Source organism: Mytilus trossulus, chromosome 6 (genome assembly GCF_036588685.1).
Source record: "Mytilus trossulus isolate FHL-02 chromosome 6, PNRI_Mtr1.1.1.hap1, whole genome shotgun sequence".
In the NCBI taxonomy this organism is placed as follows: domain Eukaryota; kingdom Metazoa; phylum Mollusca; class Bivalvia; order Mytilida; family Mytilidae; genus Mytilus; species Mytilus trossulus.
In genome coordinates, this window is record NC_086378.1 from 87,912,952 (window position 1) to 87,932,693 (window position 19,742).

At 32.0% G+C, this 19,742-nt stretch overlaps 1 protein-coding gene across 1 annotated transcript; it reads right to left on the reverse strand.

Moving 5' to 3' along the window:
• Window positions 1-1,404: 1,404 nt before the first annotated feature.
• On the reverse strand, window positions 1,405-19,266 carry LOC134722136 (phosphatidylinositol glycan anchor biosynthesis class U protein-like). The gene is made up of 12 exons (XM_063585694.1): window positions 19,076-19,266; window positions 15,096-15,160; window positions 13,154-13,225; window positions 12,771-12,833; window positions 12,397-12,500; window positions 11,557-11,657; window positions 7,676-7,791; window positions 6,919-7,079; window positions 5,230-5,373; window positions 4,674-4,798; window positions 4,091-4,233; window positions 1,405-3,644 (listed from the first exon to the last, which is right to left on the reverse strand). Exons 1-12 carry the CDS (start codon window positions 19,206-19,208, stop codon window positions 3,528-3,530), a joined length of 1,344 nt encoding a protein of 447 aa, XP_063441764.1. The 5' UTR covers window positions 19,209-19,266; the 3' UTR covers window positions 1,405-3,527.
• Window positions 19,267-19,742: the final 476 nt, after the last annotated feature.

Genomic DNA, 19,742 nt, shown 5'->3' on the forward strand with positions numbered 1-19,742 from the left:
GAATGGTTGTAAGGTGTACAGGTCTACCTGGCAGGTGTCATATGACCTTGACCTCGTTTTCATGGTTCAGTGGTCAAAGTTAAGTTTTTGAGTTTTGACCTTTTTCTAATACTATATGCAATAGGTCAACTATATTTGGTGTATAGAAATATTTCATGATCTACATGTCAGTCGCCCAGGTTTTATTTGACCTTGACCTCATTTTTTACGGTTCATTGCTCAGTGTTAAGCTTTTGTGTTTTGGTCTGTTTTTCTTAAACTATAAGCAATAAGTCAATTTTATTTGTTGTATGGAAGAATTGTTAGCTGTACATGCCTACCTGGCATGGTTCATCTGACCTTGACCTCATTTTCATGGTTCAAAGGTCAATGTTTAGTTTTCTTGGTTTATGTTAAGTTTATGTGACATTTGTAATAAAGCTTTATTATTAGGACTATCAACATAATATTAATGATTAGTAAAGAAGGCGAGACATTTCAGTGTGTGCACTCTTGTTTGTCAATCCTTGAGTCCTATTTGACTGTAGGTAGGGGACTTATAAACAATACCATAAGTCCACATAATAGTTACCTTATAAAAAAGCTCAAAGTACATAACTTGCTGATGGTAAATATATTGGGATTCATTAACCATTGTAGCTTTAGCATACATTGAAATCAAAAGACTTAAGATATCAGAATACCAAGGTGTAATAAATATATTTCTGTTTAGGAAAATTTAAGGAAATTTTGGCATGTTCAACATATGCTTCTAGAACTGAACATTCATGTATGGTCGTCAACACATTAACTCAAATCCAAGAGGTGTACCTCAAGTTAACAACAAATTGCACCTCATATTCTTCTTTTCAGTCTTTTTTTCAGCAACTATAACCTTGACCATTGACCATAAAATTGATACAGTTCTTTTCCTTCCGCATATTTTGGCTTTAGGTGAATTTGGCTATATTTTTTAGGTATTTTTGACATACAACTCTTCAACGGTTTCGGTACTTGTACATCTTCGGATTTCAAATGTTTGGCTTTGAGCGTTCCTGATGAAGGTAAATTCAGAAAAGCGCTTCGGATGCAAGAAATTAATAACGTGTTGTTTTTAATATTTTTCAATCTATATACTGGTTTATCAATTTATTTTCAAAATCAGCAACAGAACCTCAAGTTCTACAGAAACCAATTTCTCCCCAAAAAAGACTTGTTTAGCAATACCAAACTTTAAAATTAACCATTCTAACCCTAAATCAATAGGTTAATTCCTTTCCCTATATATTGCATTTGAAATAAGTTTCTTTTTAATTATACAAGGGAAACTTCGTTGTTTTGGACAGACAAATGGACAATTATACAAGTCCCTATAACTTTTATAGGGAAATTAGAAAATAATTGGAACAAGTCTGATATTATGCATATTTTATTCTTTGCCAAAACAATTTCAAGTGCAGACAATGAGTCTCAAAATCATCAAAAAAAATCTCTTTTATATAAAATAATGAAAAAAATACAGAGTTTGTTCTACAGAAATCAGATCAAAAAGGCAAAAAACACATATATAAAATGCAAGTTGCTTCTATTATTTTCAGTCCTAAGACATATCTTTTGACCTTGATAATGTTTAAAATTTAAACATATTAGACGTGAAAATACAAAATTCAGTAAAAGAAGTTTCTGGCAGACTTCAGGAGTTAATAATTACACTATAGTAGTTGTATGTTTCATTATAATGCATTATTTTGATTGACCAACAACAATCTCATGTCGTTCTGAAATTAACATTAATTTTTTTTCAAAATGAATAGTTACACTCATGACAACACACTTTTCCACAATAAAGTGCACAAGTTAATCAAAGAAAAACTTGATAGTTATAATGTTAATATGATCATAGCAAAACAAGAATGTGTCCATAGTACACGAATGCCCCACTCGCACTATCATTTTCTATGTTCAGTAGACCGTGAAATTGGGGTCAAAACTTTAATTTTGAATTAAAATTAGAAAGATCATATCATAGGAAACATGTGTACTAAGTTTCAAGTTGATTGGACTTTAACTTCATCAAAAACTACCTTGACCATAAACTTTAACCTGAACTTCACACTATCATTTTCTATGTTCAGTGGACCATAAAATTGGGGTCAAAACTATAATTTGGCATTAAAATTAAAAAAATCATATCATTGGGAACATGTGTACGAAGTTTCAAGTTGATTGGACTTCAACTTCTTTAAAAACTACCTTGACCAAAAACTTTAACCTGAAGCGAAAGGACGCACAGACAGACGAACGGAGGCACAGACCAGAAAACATAATGCCCTTCTACTATCGTAGGTGGGGCATAAAATGTAATTATAAGTATTGAATACTTCATTTAGTAATTCCATAGGATTGTAAAAATGTTGACCCTGCACACAAATGTACTTCAGTCAACAGTTTAACATCACAATGAATTTACAAAAAGAAGCATTCAATACTAAAATGAATCAAATGTCAATTTTATTTTCTTATTTTCAACTACATATTGCCTTCATGCATATTTCATATTTTATACCATTTTTCTCCTTTGTTTCATTGATTGTCTTTCATGACTATAGCATTGGCGGATCCATGGGGGGAGGGGGTCCGAACCCACCCTTTTTTTAACGTTCAATGCATATAGTTGGAACCCCCCCTTTACTCTGGGACCCCCCACCCCCTTTTTAAAATGGCTGGATCCGCCCCTGTATAGTTAAACTAAATAACTTAATAGAATGAGAATCAAAATGCTCAAGCAGCCTTCTCAAAAGGACTTGTCATAATTTTCAACTTGTAAGCAAGTATTATGAACATTTTATGTCCAAACTACAAGACAATGACTGGAATGATTCATTGTCTACATGAAAAAATCACATAATTCTGTCATTGGTGGGTATCAATAACAAACTTTGTAGAATCTTCTGTCATGAATATTAAATTTACAAAAAGAAGCATTCAATACTAAAATGAATCAAATGTCAATTTTATTTTCTTATTTTCAACTACATATTGCCTTCATGCATATTTCATATTTTATACCATTTTTCTCCTTTGTTTCATTGATTGTCTTTCATGACTATAGCATTGGCGGATCCAGGGGGGAGGGGGTCCGAACCCACCCTTTTTTTAACGTTCAATGCATATAGTTGGAACCCCCCCTTTACTCTGGGACCCCCCACCCCCTTTTTAAAATGGCTGGATCCGCCCCTGTATAGTTAAACTAAATAACTTAATAGAATGAGAATCAAAATGCTCAAGCAGCCTTCTCAAAAGGACTTGTCATAATTTTCAACTTGTAAGCAAGTATTATGAACATTTTATGTCCAAACTACAAGACAATGACTGGATTGATTCATTGTCTACATGAAAAAATCACATAATTCTGTCATTGGTGGGTATCAATAACAAACTTTGTAGAATCTTCTGTCATGAATATTAAATAAGTTTGTCAATAACAATCTTTACACAGTGTTCTGTCATGCGTAACTAGTTAATCAATAACAATCTTCGCAGCATCTTCAGTCAAGTATAACTTGTTTCTTCGTTCCATCTTCTCTAATAAGATGTTTAAATCCATTTTCTAAATCAAACTCTCTTCGTAAATACGCATATAACAGATCTGTTATCAAAAAGATCTGAAAATAAATCAGATTTGAAACATACAGAAATAAGTGACATTTTTCTACAAATCAATTTTAAATTCAATTTCTTACTTTGGTTGGTATTAGTCATCTAAATTAAATTGTGTGATAAAAGAACACATTCATGAAACAATTTTAGTTTCAACTGCATTTGAAGTTGTGTATTTGCTGAAATTTGAAATTCATCTATCTTTTCAATTTTCTTTTTAAGTCTATGCAAACCATTGAGTTCATTCATCGGGGTATTTAATCAAATTGATTCAAGTATGTACAACACAGTGGGGTTTTTTGTTTTGTTTTTTTAAAGAACATACTTTACTTTTTCTATTACTTTTTTGTTTTTAAGAATTCTCTACAGTAACTTGTATTTAAGATCCTTTTTTACTTTAAAATTTTATACAAATTTTAATGCATCCTCTGTATAAAGTTAATTGCCTTACCTGAGCTGTAGAAAATGCTAGAGATGTTGCAAAATAGAAGTTAGCATTAGCACTTCCTGCATAGATCCACAAATGGTACAGTATAGGACCAAAAACTGTTGTACAAATATACATGCAGGCTACTACAAACGAATTTCTCATATCTGTAATAAAAAAGTAACATTAGAAAGCAATGGAAATGCTCATTTATCCTGTGCTGATTTAGTTGTGTACACATTACCAGAAACAAGTATCATAACTACAGTCTCTTTATAACCTGTAACTCACCTGCCTCATTAACAATAGACATTTCATTTCGTAAAAATCAACATGAAAAGGCAATAACTTTTTAAAGAGTTGACTGACATGACAGTCATGTCATATGTGTAGATCTTGAAATGTTGATATATTTGGCTTTAAAAGTTTCTTTCATCTGTTATAGTTTTTGAGATACAAGACAAAAACACAAAAAAAAATTGCTAGGCATATTGTTTAACAATGAATTCTTATATCCCAATCATGAGATAGAAATGATGTCAGTTATATTTATACATAACTGGATTTGGATCCCTTCATGTACAGTTATACTTATTTGTATACTTACATTCAAAAGCATATCTCCATAATGGTAACAATGATAACATGAGTCCTACATCACTATAACTTGGGTACGATTTAAATATACAAATCAAACTGACTAGAATATACATAAGAAATACTGGATGTTCTCTGAAAGAAATAGAAAACATTTAATATACATGTTTAAAATCAATAATCACAACACTTCAAAAATATTTGTTTCTAGTTTAACTCATTGTTGAAGCCATATGCTGACCTGTTATTGTTTACATATGCTTTGGTATTTATGGATAGTTGTACATTGGCAATTATGTGGTTTACATCTATTTATTCATGTATTAAATAGATATAGGAAGATGTGGTGTGAGTGCCAATGAGACAACTCTCCATCCAAGTAACAATTAAAAAAAGTAAACCATTATAGGTTAAAGTACGGCCTTCAACACGGAGCCTTGGCTCACACCGAACAACAAGCTATAAAGTGCCCCAAAATTACTAGTGTAAAACCATTCATTTAAAACACTGGTAAGAAACAAACACATTTCTAATTCTTCAAAAAAAAAGATAAATGACAAACTTACTTTAGTTTTACTGATAATGGAACTGTATAAATGACTACATTAATCTGGAACACACATATAAAGAACATTCTGAAATGTTCAAACATCTCTGTGAAAAAATACCAGAAAACTCCCATGTTAGGCGTCAAATCTGGAACCATTAAACTGAAATATAATAAAGTACACTTGAATTATAATATACCAATAATTTACTGCGAGAGTGAATATTTTAAAGAGGGGGGGTGTATATTTTTTGCTGATAAAGCCTGATTTAGCATTGAAGTTAAATGCACAAAAATATCCCCAGCACAAATGGTTTGTACAAAACAAAAATGTTGATATGAAGGTCCCACTTATCATTCAAATTGTGAACTTGGATGTAAAACTTGTCAAGCATGAAATGTAGGTCATAGTGAGTGTTTTTAATTCCTCCATTAATGTTTTGCAGTTGCAGGAATTTTCACAAGATTTTATGCGGTCAGTAGTTTTTAACCGGATTTTTGTGACAAAAATGTCGGTTATTAAATTGGGGATGCTCGGCGGGCGGGCGGGCGGTCGGTCGGTCGGGCGGCAATCAAATGTTGTCCGTGCATTAACTCAAGAACCGTTCAACCAAAGCTTTTAACATTTTAATATGTTGTTACTGACAACTAAATGAAGGTCAAGTTCAATAATGGCCATTTTGACTTTTACCGTTCAGGAGTTATGGTTCTTGAAAGATTGAAAAATGGCGTTTCCAGTCGTGTCCGTGCATTTACGCATGAACTGTTCTACCAAATCTTCCCAAATTTTAATATGTTGTTACTGGTGACAAAATGGAGGTCAAGTTCAATAATGACGATTTTGACTTTTACCGTTCAGGAGTTATGGTTCTTGAAAGATTGAAAAATGGCGTTTCCAGTCGTGTCCGTGCATTTACGCATGAACTGTCTACCAAAGCTTCCCAAATTACAATATGTTGTTACTGGTGACAAAATGGAGGTCAAGTTCAATAATGACGATTTTGACTTTTACCGTTCAGGAGTTATGGTTCTTGAAAGATTGAAAAATGGTGTTTCCAGTCGTGTCCGTGCATTTTCTCATGAACCATTCAACCAATGCTTTTCAAATTTTAATATGTTGTTACTGATGACAAAATAGAAAAATAGAGGTCAAGTTCAATAATGACGATTTTGACTTTTACCGTTCAGGAGTTATGGTTCTTGAAAGATCGTAAAATGGTGTTTCCATTCACATTGTTGCATTTACTCACAAACCATTCAATCTAAGCTTTTCAAATTTTAATATGTTGATACTGATGACAAAATAGAAAAATAGAGGTCAAGTTCAATAATGACGATTTTGACTTTTACCGTTCAGGAGTTATGGTTCTTGAAAGATCGTAAAATGGTGTTTCCATTCACATTGTTGCATTTACTCACAAACCATTCAATCTAAGCTTTTCAAATTTTAATATGTTGATACTGATGACAAAATAGAGGTCAAATTTGATATTGACAATTTTCACTTTCACCAATCATCAGTAATGGTTCTTGTGATATTGCCAGGACACAAATAAATGCTAATAAATCCAGTTTGCTGTCGTTGTGACAGCCTCTTGTTTAAAGTGTTCCACATTAGTGATTAAATTTATTTCCAATCTGCAGTTTGTGATTATAATGTAAAGAACAATGTAAATAAAAGCCCATAACAGGGAATCTTCAAACTTACATAAAGCCATATGTTGATGAAATAAAACTCCATGATCCCTCAAGAAATGCTGAAAAAACAATAAGAGCTGCTACCATGACAACACATAAACCAACTGATCTGCAGTAACTAAACATAGCTGGGCTGTCTGTGTAAGACATTTCAGTGTCTGATGTCTTATTCTGAAAAAATACAAACACAAAATTTAAAAATACAGTTTTCAACTTTATATTCAGTTTAGGTATCCTGGGTATCACTATGCAAAATTTGTATCAAAAGTCTCCTTCGAATGTGGTCAGAAGTTTTAATAGAGAAGCCTAAATTACAATGATTTGCTTTGTCAATTAACAAAATTAATTTATGTTGAATTTAATTTGAAAGATGTTAACTATATGCATTGCACATGTTTATGATTTTAACATGTTCTCCTTTTGCTATTACAAATGTAATGCAAAAAATAATTAAATAAATTTCATATAAAATGATGATTAATAATATTCTAAAACTATAATCTATCTATAATTTTCTTTACTGTAAACCAACTAAATTTCGCGAGGGATTTATTTTCGTGACTTAAAAAAAATATCGCAAAGTTAAATCGCAGCGAATATGTAAAACTTGGATCTTTCGTTATTTAACAACATCAAGTTTATTAGAAAATCGTGAAATTAAATTGCCGCGAAATGAACTCGAAAGGGCTAAACGCGAAATAAAATATCCGCGAAAATAAGTTGGTTTACAGTATTTAAATGGAACAATGATTTTTAGTATAGATTACCTTTCTGAACTTTGAACTCTGCATAAAGAAAATGGCTGCTGGTACACAGAGTGTGATTGGATAAATTGACAAGTAAGCTGACATGGCAATAAATAGGTAACAGAGATATTCATTTTCTAGAATTAAAAATGAAAAAGAAATGATTTCAAATATATGTATGATATAATGCTTTGCTCTATTAAATTTCTTTTTGACTCTGGCCTGAAAAATGTTTCCATGGAAATTGCTGGTTACTTATTAAATTTGTTCATCAATCCCGTGAATTTTTCATAAAAGATAGGCACAAAGAATGTTGATAAATAATAAAGCCAAAAATAACTTTTAAAAAGATGGATCCATGAAATCATTTTTTAGTTATTCAGTCTGAATGATAAGGTACTTAGTTATATACCAGTATATAATATATCTATATATCTTTATTACCAAAGTTTATATAAACTATAGGTACAGATTTGTATTACATCAACATCAATAATTCATTTTGTATTTAGTTTGTCGAACAATGGTAATGAGTTTGTTGAATAATCAAAGCACCAAAGGCGCTGTAGGCAGTTAAGTAAAAAAAAAGCAGAGGCAAACTTGGCAGAAGTTTATATAATAAGACAAATATTGTTGCTTCAATTTGTTTTTTAAAGATTTTTTAAAAAGAACAAACATTAAACAATCATATATTGTACATTTATGTTCATTTAATGAATTAATCATTGAGGCAAATAATTCATATTTTGTCAAATTTTTTAAAAGCAACACATATATCAAGTATATTTTTTTCATGGTCATGAGTCTGCAGTGGTACAAGTTTGCAATGATTGCAGTTCGTTAACGTTAGTATTGGTTGACTGTTAGAAGTTCAAATTGACTTTAGTACGAGCTTCAGGCCTTGTAATAGTATGAATAGACTTGATTCCCTGGAACGAAATCTGAGTTTGTGTTCAACAGTACACTAAGTTATCAAACAGGAGTGGGTAGGGTGACCCTAAGGACTCTCCCTATATTTCATTTGATCAGTTTTCATACATGAATATATATGGTTTAATTTAAAGGTGGGGGTCTCGACTGTTTCCAATTTCTCAATCAGGAGGGGTGGGGTGACTGCAGGGACTCTCCCTATATATCTTTTTATTTAGAGGTGGGGATCCCAACTGTTTCCAAGTTCTTAAACAGGAGGGGTATGGTGACCACAGGGACTTCCCCTATATTTCATTTGATTTGTTATAAAGTCCCATACATAAGTATATATGGTTAAGGGGTGAGGATCTCGAATTTTTCCAAGTTCTCAAACGGGAGGGTGTACAGTGACCATAGGGACCCCCTTATAATTTATTTGATTTGTAATATTATCCCATACATAAATATATATGGTTGAAGATTGTGGATCTCGAAACATTATAAATTCTCAAACAGGAAGGTGTAGGGTGGTCCCAGGAACTCCATCTATATTTCATATGATTTGTTATATTGTCCCATACATGAATATATATGGTTTAGGGGTGGGGATCTTGACCGTTACCAAGTTCTCAAACAGGAGGGGTGGGGTGACCCCCAGGGAACCCCCTATATTTCATTTGAATAGTTATATTGTCCCATACATGAATAGATATGGTTTAGGGTTGAGGATCTCAATGTTTCCAAGTTCTCAAACTAAAAGGAGGATGAACAGTGACCATAGGAACCCCCGCATTATTCCTTTGATTTGTAATATTGTCCCATACATGAATATATATGGTTTAAGAGTGGTGATGTCAACTGTTTCCAAATTCTCTATCTGGAAGGGGGAGAGTGGCCCCACGAACTCCACCTATATTTCGTGTGATTTATTATATTGTCCAATACATAGATATATATGGTTTAGGGGTGGGGATCTCGACCGTTTCCAAGTTCTCAAATAGGAGGGGTGGGGTGATCCCAAGGGACTCCCTCTACATATGTCATTTGATTTGTTATATTGTCCCATACATAAATATATATGGTTTAGGGGTGGGGATCTCCACCGTTTCCAAGTTCTCAAATAGGAGGGGTGGGGTGATCCCCAGGGACTCCCTCTACATATTTCATTTGATTTGTCATATTGTCCACTACATGCAGATATATGGTTTAGGGATAGGGATCTCGACCGTTACCAAGTTATCAAACAGGAGGGATGGGGTGATCCCCAGGGACTCCCCCTGTATTTCATTTGATTAATTATATATTGTCCCATACATGAATAAATATGGTTTAGGGGTGGGGATCTCGACTGTTTCCAAGTTCTAAAACATGAGGGGGTGGGTTGACCTTTGGACTTCCCCTATATTTCATTTGATTATTTATCTAGTCTCATACATGAATGTATATGGTCGAGGGGTGGGGATCTCATCCGTTTCAAAGTTATCAAACAGGAGGAGGTACAGTGGCCCAATGGACTCCACCTGTATATAATAAGATTTGCTTACATTCAGGTACCATATATATAGTTGCACTATTTGTGCTCATTGTTAAAGGCAGTACGACGACCTAAAGTTGTTAATGTCTGTGTCATTTTGGTCTCTTGTGGATAGTTGTCTCATTGGCAATCATACCACATCTTTTTTTATATAAGAACCGTCCAGCTATTTTAACTGACCCATCAAAATTGAGAAGAAAAAAATACCCCTTGAAATTGCAGTAATATGTTTAACTTAAAAAGCATCTAAAATGCATTACCAACATTTATCACTAATAAAGAAAATTTATACTGCTACCAGGAACATATATATATATATATTGTCAGATAAACTGTTCCCAGCTGTCACATTGTATTGGATTTTGACATTAAAATTTGTGTACAAAATGTTTTCTGCTTTTTCTTTCTTTTACATATATCTTTTGGTTTTCAATTGTAGTGTTTATATTTATTTACCATGCATAGATATACTTTGTCACCTGTCTGGATTTTTTTTAAAATGATAGCCAAACCCAGGATTATCATTATCCGCTTCCGGAATTGGATCCGATATTGTAATTTTCTTCCCCGGCAGCCATTTTATTTTCAATGTTGTTTTTGACAGATGGAGTGAGATACGATTCTACTCGGATTTACACATTATTTGTCGGCGATTTTCTGTATAAATCGAGCGGTTGAACAAATTGAACATCGCTGTCATGGATAGTAATGATGAAAATAAGTTTGAGATCGTTTATTAGAAAACTTTGGTAAAAATGTTTGGAAAGTTATTTTTTATTTTCTTTCAAGGTCCGTCCGGCATGTTGGGCGTAGCTAGTTACCAAGTAGAAAGTCCGACTGCAAAAATGGGAGGTTGCAGACTCGGACCACCGCTAATTTAAACCCCTGCGTCCAAATTGAAAAGATACGAAATTTCGTATTCTAATTCAAAATTGCCGCCAACAGCGCGATCAGTCGAACTTATTTTAATAGACTACTGACGTAGTTGACTACGTATTGATGACAAACAATATTCCTATGAGTTTTGCAATTTGGGAAATCTAAACTACTTGTCTTTTATAGAGATTTTCGGCGATTAAATATTTCATAAATTTGTTCTTTGACATCTTAGCCAAAAGCTCGGGGGATAATAAAATACATAAGGATTCCTAATGTGCAACTTCAAAACTTTTGGGAAAATCAATGATCATTTAAGTTTTTTTGGGTCATATTTTTTGTAATCCAGAATGAAAAGTATGAAAAAAATGTCCAATAAGTTATAAATAACATTAGATCCAGCTAGATAATAACAATGGCACGTATTTCAGCATTTATTGGGTAGAACACAAATCCAGGGTGCTCGCATAAGGCAGCTTAACTGCCTAAAAAACAAACCAAAATTAGCACAATAGCAGTAAATTTCAATAAATTTTATAGAAATATTTCTTGTCACAAAATTATAGTTTGACGAATAACCTACCTTTAAGCATGAAATAGAAGATGAATAAGATTGACAGATTATTGAAAACAGCTGTAGATTTAGCTAAACAAGCAGCTATACTGTATGGATTCAATGAAAATCTGAAAACAAAAAAGGGCATATCTATTGAAAAAACAATGTGACAAAAAAGCATTTTTTTTATTTTCAGAATATATCCAGTTTTCTTTACTTGTTATTTTAAACATGTATCTGCTAATTACTAAAAACAAAAGTGGTACTACATGTATTACGAAATTTTATAAAATTCACTAAAATCAATCACTGGTGTATGAATGTGGAATAAGAAGTGTTTATTAACAAAGTCTGTATCTACATTGTCTTCAGATCCTACCATTGCGTCTTTCTGCCATGGTAATTTTTGGATTCTTGTCTTCCATTTTTGTTTTAAGTGCTTGTCTATAGAGTGCCTATATGCCATTTTGTTTTTCTTTGTTGACATATTTGGTTTTTTTTATTGAAAATAAGATTCTTACACAATATTATCTGCTGTACCCCAATTTTCTATCTTTTTTACCTTTTATGTCTGTTTAGCGTACACATTGTTGTCAATATAATGGAATTTTATGGGACTGTCATACAGTTATAAAGGCTACAAGAGAGAGGTTTAGCTAGCTATAAAAATAGGTACGTTTAATCCATTATTTTCTACAAAAGGACATGTCTGTACCAAGACAGGAATATGACAGTTGTTTTCCATTTGCTTGATGTGTTTGAGCTTTTTATTTTTTCATAAAGGACTCAGTTTTGAATTTTCCATGGAGTTTGATATTTTTATTTTACTTTTTATATAATTTTATTTTTTGGTAAAACCTAACTTACGCTACAATAACATAAAACTGTATAATCCTCAAGTCATCTGTTTTAATTATCAACGTGTCGCTGTCTGTAGCATATCTCTTCACTTCTTTTGCTTGTTTCTTCAGCTATAAAATATTAGGTTCAAATAAATACAACAAATGTACATGATCATCAAACTTTTAATGATAATTTCAAAAAGTTATATCACACGTTTAATGCTTATTATTATCCTTCAAAACATTTCCTTAAAGACAATAATAGTATAGTTCATTGATTTTTTGTGTAATAAACCTTGGTCCAATATTTTTATTTTCATATTTTCTTCCCTGACTATATGCATACAACAATAACTATTGCTGTATTCCCTATATATGTCATACCCTTATGATACTTACCAAATATCCACCATACAGATTTGCTATTTTTACCATCAAGATTAAACATAAAGCATCAAGTCCCTGAAAAATGTAAAAGATGATTCTAAACCTCAAATCTTGTGTTTCATATAAATGTGTAAATAGATATATAATGTGTACTGGTATATCAACACTTATTTCATTGAGGAAAAATTGTATTTTTGCACATATTTGATTTTCTGGTTTTATCAAAGTCTGTCTACTTGCCTTTAGAAAATATGTATATTGTTAATATTCAAAATTGTGGTTCATAAATATCAATCCACAGAAGTCAAATTATCTCCCCTCCACCTGGATGATGATCAATCTATTTTCAGCTTTTACTTATTGATATGATATTTTTAAATCATTCATATACTTACAACAAACATCAGTAAGATTGTATTGTCAGAAAATGAAGTCATGAAACCAAGTATTCTTAGAACTAGTGGGGTCTGAAATGAAAATATACATCTCTCAGTTTAATTACAGTACACATGATATCATAAGTTATAACACATTATATTAAAAAAATATATTCTAAGACAGTATATTGTGAGGTTTCAATGTTTATATGTTTTGTCATCTAAAACATTATCATATGCAAATACTTTCATCTATCTGGGATCTGTAACTTTCTAAAGTTAAAAATTACAGCTTTTCTCACTTTTCTGTCATTTGGTGAATAAGATATATTTATTTAATTTATTACACAGCTCAGTACTGTCTATTTAAAAAAGCATCATTAAAAATAATTGAATTTGAATGAACTCTTGTGTTTCTTTTGTGGTTTTTGTCGAGCCTTCGACTTTAGTCGAAAAAGCGAGACTAAGCGATCCTACATTCCGTTGTCGTCAGCGTCAGCGTCAACAAATATTCACTCTGTGGTTAAAGTTTTTGAAATTTTCAATAACTTTCTCAAACTATAGTGGATTTCTACCAAACTTGGACAGAAGCTTGTTTATGATCATAAGATAGTATCCAGAAGAAAATTTTGTAAAAATAAAATTCCATTTTTTTTTTATTTTACCTGTAAATGGACTTAGTTTTTTCTGCGGGGAAACATTACATTCATTCTGTGGTTAAAGTTTTTAGAATTTTATTAACTTTCTTAAACTATACTGGATTTCTACCAAACTTGGACAGAAGCTTGTTTATGATCATAAGATAGTATCCAGAAGTAAATTTTGTAAAAATAAAATTCCATTTTTTTCGTATTTTACTTATAAATGGACTTAGTTTTTTCTGCAGGGAAACATTATATTCACTCTGTGGTTAAAGATTTTAGAATTTTAATAACTTTCTTAAACTATCCTTGGTTTGTACCAAACTTGGACAGAAGCTTGTTTATGATCATAAAATAGTATCCAGAAGTAAATTTTGTAAAAATAAAATTCCATTTTTTTTTTATTTTACCTGTAAATGGACTTAGTTTTTTCTGCGGGGAAACATTACATTCATTCTGTGGTTAAAGTTTTTAGAATTTTATTAACTTTCTTAAACTATACTGGATTTCTACCAAACTTGGACAGAAGCTTGTTTATGATCATAAGATAGTATCCAGAAGTAAATTTTGTAAAAATAAAATTCCATTTTTTTCGTATTTTACTTATAAATGGACTTAGTTTTTTCTGCAGGGAAACATTATATTCACTCTGTGGTTAAAGATTTTAGAATTTTAATAACTTTCTTAAACTATCCTTGGTTTGTACCAAACTTAAACAGAAGCTTGTTTATGATCATAAAATAGTATCCAGAAGTAAATTTTGTAAAAATAAAATTCCATTTTTTCCATATTTTACTTATAAATGGACTTAGTTTTTCTGCATGGGCAATTACATTCACTCTGTGGTTAAAGTTTTTAGAATTTTAATAACTTTCTTAAACTGTCCTTGGTTTGTACCAAACTTGGACAGAAGCTTGTTTATGATCATAAGATAGTATCCAGAAGTAAATTTTGTAAAAAAATAAATCCATTTTTTTTGTATTTTACTTTTAAATGGACTTAGATTTTCTTCCAGTTAACATTATGTACAGTCTGCAGTTAAAGTTTTCAAAACATTTATCAGATTCATTAAATATCCTAGATTTTTACCAAACTTGGACAGAAGCTTCTTACAATCATAAGATAGTATCAAGAGGAATATTTTCATTGATTTTTTGCCTCTTTTTTTGTTTAGCCTGTGATCAACAGTAAAAATAGGCGAGACACTGGGTTCCGCGGAACCCTTACAAATTTTTTACCTTAGTTCCTATGAACAGTAGACTAAAATTCCATTTTTTTTTAATATATAAAATTAATATATTATTGTTACTATATATTACCTCATGAAATAAATCCCCAGCATAAGGTGATATCATATACTCCTTTAAAGCAATTCCTTCCATCGCTGTGAATATAAATTAAATGCATAATTAGCCTATTTCTGTATCAAATCTTGAGGCTTACTTTGAAACCCTACATGCATGTGACACTCTGACACAGTATTTCTTACCACATTTGATTTTATCACAAGGGTGATGGCAACTTTTTTGGGGTTTCAGGTATAACATTTGTGTACAATGGAATCAACCAGTTGATATAATCATCATAATAGAAAACTATTTAACAAAATAAAAGGCAATTATATGATACAGTGTCTTTCAGAAGTTTGGAATGAAACATGTACATCATAGTCCTTTAGTGACAGTTAAGATTTTGTTTATTTGTGAAATTATATAAAATATCCAAAGACCTGATAGCTTTGATAGAGTAAGACAATAACTTTAATAGCTACATGTATGAAAGCAAAGCCCTATTACCACACCAACCTAGCCTACTTTGTTGCTTTCAAAATAATATACTTATACATGTGACATGTCTCCACCAAAACATATAAAACTTACTATAAACATCTCTGAATATTGTTGATTTGAATTAAATTCACTTTGATTTTATGCAATGCATCTCAGTACATTTTGCATTTTTTAATTTTATTAAAGCAAAAACATTGGAATTGATTAGGATTCATTCAAAGGATTTTAATCTGAAACTGATTATTTTCAGAAGGTATTAATTACAGGGACGGCGTCAAGACTCTTACTCCCTTAATGGAATTGCTGGTTCAATTAGAATGATCAAATAAGTCTATACAAAGTTCATGTGCATTAAACTAGAAATTAGAAAAACAGTCCAGATCAACTTTTCAGGTCATACATCATAGGGGGTCTCATTGGGGGGTTCCAATCCCGGGTCCCGCTTACTGTTTTGTCAGATTCCCCTATCCCGCTTACACTCTATTCGTAAGCAATTCTAATTTTTTTGTAATTTCCCGGGTCCCGCTAGACCCCATTTCCCGCTTTCACGCCACAATAATTTGACTTTCACGTGTCACACTTACAAAAAAAATCATCAATCCTGCATCACGCTTAGACCCCAATGAGAACCACATCATACAGGTATGTTTTCTACCTGTGAACTGGATGTAAAGATATTTCTTCCAATAAAATTGAAAATTTCAATTCAGAAATGTTTTCAATGAATGGTTAAAAAAAGCAAGAGCAGCCAGCTGGGAAAACAAAAGTTTACGTCACGGTTTCAGTGATCTGATCATTCTATTTTCTAATTTCTGCATAGATTTGGTAACCTGTCTTCAAAGTTATTTGACATTGCCTGCTGTGTCAATGTTCTGTCTAGTTTAATACAACAATAGGCTGTGTCAATTTGCTGTTTATCTTGATAAGCTGTGTCACAAAGGGCTATATAATTAGATTTACTGCATACAACAGGTAAGCAGAAAACGGTGTAAAACATGCCTACGTTTATTTTATTTGGGAATCATTAGTTGTAGTTCTAACTTCTATGTTGGTCAATCGTAAATAATTTATTTTGTCTTCTCACAGCAAAATGCCTATTAAACTGTAAACAGGCATACATGTGAACCTCCCGACGGGAGTGCAAAACTCCCGTTTTCAGGGGTCTCCTCCCGTCCTCCCGTTCAGGAGAAAAAACTCCCGTGTATGAAATATTTCATGAATGAGAATTTCCCGACGCCATATTTGATCATTTCTTACTACTGTACGGGTGTAATTGACACCTGTGTTAAATTTTACCTGTACATCAAAGAAGATGTATAATTAATTGGCTTCACTTGACAGCTGGGGTGTCAAACATACTGGTAATCAACAGGGCGTATTGCATTTCCGCTAATTATTCAAAGTCCCAATACTACGTTTCCGCAAATTTAAAGTATACGTTTCCGCAATTTGCATTTATTACTTTTCCGCAAATTTACCTGGTAAATTATAAAGATTTGAATGTACATATATGATTATTTTTTTTTTTTATTTTTAATAAAACAGATGTTCTGATCTCAGTATAGCTACAATTTACTAGATATAACTAGTTGACTCGAGTAAGGATGAGTTGAACTTCATTGAGAAATCTTTGGTTTGGCTTACTTGCCAACTGACATGATTAAAGAATGCTTTGTTGAATTAATTGCCGATGCTCCATCTGAAGATAAATGCATGAGGTCTACCGATTATATATTGGAATTTCATATGGGTGGCAATTGAGATTTCCACCAAGCATTTGGGCATCACCCCTGACCCCGAGGAAAAGAGAACAACGAATTGTGTCGAGTCTTTTAGTGTTTACCTGTGCGAGCAGTTTTAAGCTAGCCATCCTACCATATTTGTCTTTGTCGATGTGTTATTGAAACTGAAGACAACATCTTACAAAAAGATGAGAACTCTAACTGTAAAAGCACCCATTCGATGGTATGAAAAGGAGAAGATGGACTTCCTTCCTAAACAAAATACAGAACTTGTAAACGGTGAATGTGCTCCTATGGTCTTTGCACGACGTGTTGGCTACAAATATTCTGCCAGAACTGACTTATGAACATACGTTTTCATACATTTTAATGATTTTTTTTACTTACATGTTATGATCACCTTTAACTTAATGCATATTTATTTTTCATTATAGCTTTGCTTTCGATCAATAGGTATTCCTTAATTATTTGCGGAAAAGTAATAATTTATTTTTTCCGGAATAGTAACTTTTTTTCCGGACAAGTAAGATATTTATTTGCGGAAACGTAAACTTTTTTTTCCGGAAACGTCAACTTTTTTTCGCGGAAAAGTAATGCCAATTTGCGGAAACGTAAAACGCCGAATCAACAATGTTTACCTCTGGCTAACTGCCGTTGTGTTATAAAAACGATGTGTATTGGGAATATTGAAATACATTTTTGTTACTTCCCTTTGTTTTATTCTGTTTTCAGTTATTTTGCTTTTAAAAATGTAAATTGTAAAAAGACTATAAATGATTAATATTTTAATCAAATAATCATAAACGGATGTTGATTAAATGAATTTAAATGTTTGGGACAAATAAAAAAATATAAATTTATAAATTATTTTAGCAATCTAGACCTCCTTTCAAGGATTAAATTGAAGTTTATATTATAAATCTGTTTATCATTCATGTGATTGGAATATACAAAATGTACATTTAGTCTAATAAATTTCTAGTTAGTGTAATTTGGATTATAAAACCTTGGGTTTGAGAATTGTAGATGTTAGAATATATAAGATTTTATTGTGTAAGCTAGAAATAGCAAAACATTTTACAATGTTTAAATCTTTTTAAGTTTTCTACAAATAAGACTTTCATAATGCTTAAAAGCCATGCAGTACTACTGTTAGTGTTTGTTATTTTTTTAATTAATTTATGATGTTGCAAACAAACATGTAGAGCTTATTTCTTTCTTATTTGTCTATATATTTACCAATGATAAGGAGATGGAGACATGAATAAAAATCTATACAGATAAGATAGATAAATATAATGATTTATTTGCAAGCAGTGAACAATCATTTATCAAAAACAAAACAAAACTAAACAGGAAACAGATTCTTCTTAATATTTTATTTTATTCAAATAGAAAGGCAATAAAGGTACTTTAAACATATTACACTTTGTAGAAAAAACACAATTTCTACTTCATATGGTTACATTTACGACAAAATTTATGTCGATAAAAAACCTCCTGATCTGAGTCCTAATCTCCTGACCAAAATTTCCAAATCTCCTGATCTGAGTTTCACAGTCCATCACATGTATGAACAGGAAATAATGACATGGCAGTGAAGCACCTGTTTCATAAGAGTGAAGGAACTTTTAACATTTCAATTTCGTGATAAGGTTGGGCTAGCTTAAGCGTGAAAGAGTTGCAAGGAAAAACAAAATTAAATGAAGCTCAGCATCCCTGAAGTTGCAGCTCAACCGAAGTCCTCTCTGCATAATATTAATTTACCTCGCTCCCATGATGATAATGGTGTGGAAACCTCTGGTTGCAATGAAATCCAATCAGGGAGAGAGGTCCGGAATAAGGCAAGTCGAATGATAATGCCACTAACTGTACAAAAGATGAGCGGGTAGCTGGACATTTTCACGATTTCGATTTTTTCGGTGTGCAGTGTAGCAATTGTTTTTGTTTAATGAGCATTTTTTTCGAAGTAAATAAAACGTGTAATTGATTCTGATTCATAATTCAATTTTAAGATACATTACCGTGCAAACATGATAATAGTCCGTCTTTTTTTCTTCTCTAAATAAATTCCTCCGTTGTTGGAGCACCAATGACACACGCTCCTACATACATTTTTAATGTTTCTTGTTTTAACAAAATAAATAATAAGTAACAGCCACACATCAAATAGTTGTCCTGTATTGTCAGGCGTTCCCCAAGGGTCTGTTCTCGGGCCATGCATGTTCTTAATTTACATTAATGACATGCCAGACAACCTCAAAAGTAATGTTCGCCTCTTTGCAGATGACACTATTGTGTATCTAACAATCTCATCATTAGATGTCTGTCACACCCTTCAATCAGACCTACATAAACTGGAACAATGGGAGCAAGAATGGCTTATGTCCTTTAACCCAGACAAATGTGAAATCATCCACATAACAAGAAAACA

Coding starts and splice junctions, on each gene's coding strand:
- LOC134722136 (XM_063585694.1), bottom strand. CDS start 19,208: ATGTCCAGCTACCCGCTCATCTTTTGTACAGTTAGTGGCATTATCATT. Junction 11,658..12,396: donor CAGTTTTATGTTATTGTAGC/GTAAGTTAGGTT, acceptor TTTTGTTTTCAG/ATTTTCATTGAATCCATACA. Junction 4,799..5,229: donor CCATTATCAGTAAAACTAAA/GTAAGTTTGTCA, acceptor TATTTCTTTCAG/AGAACATCCAGTATTTCTTA.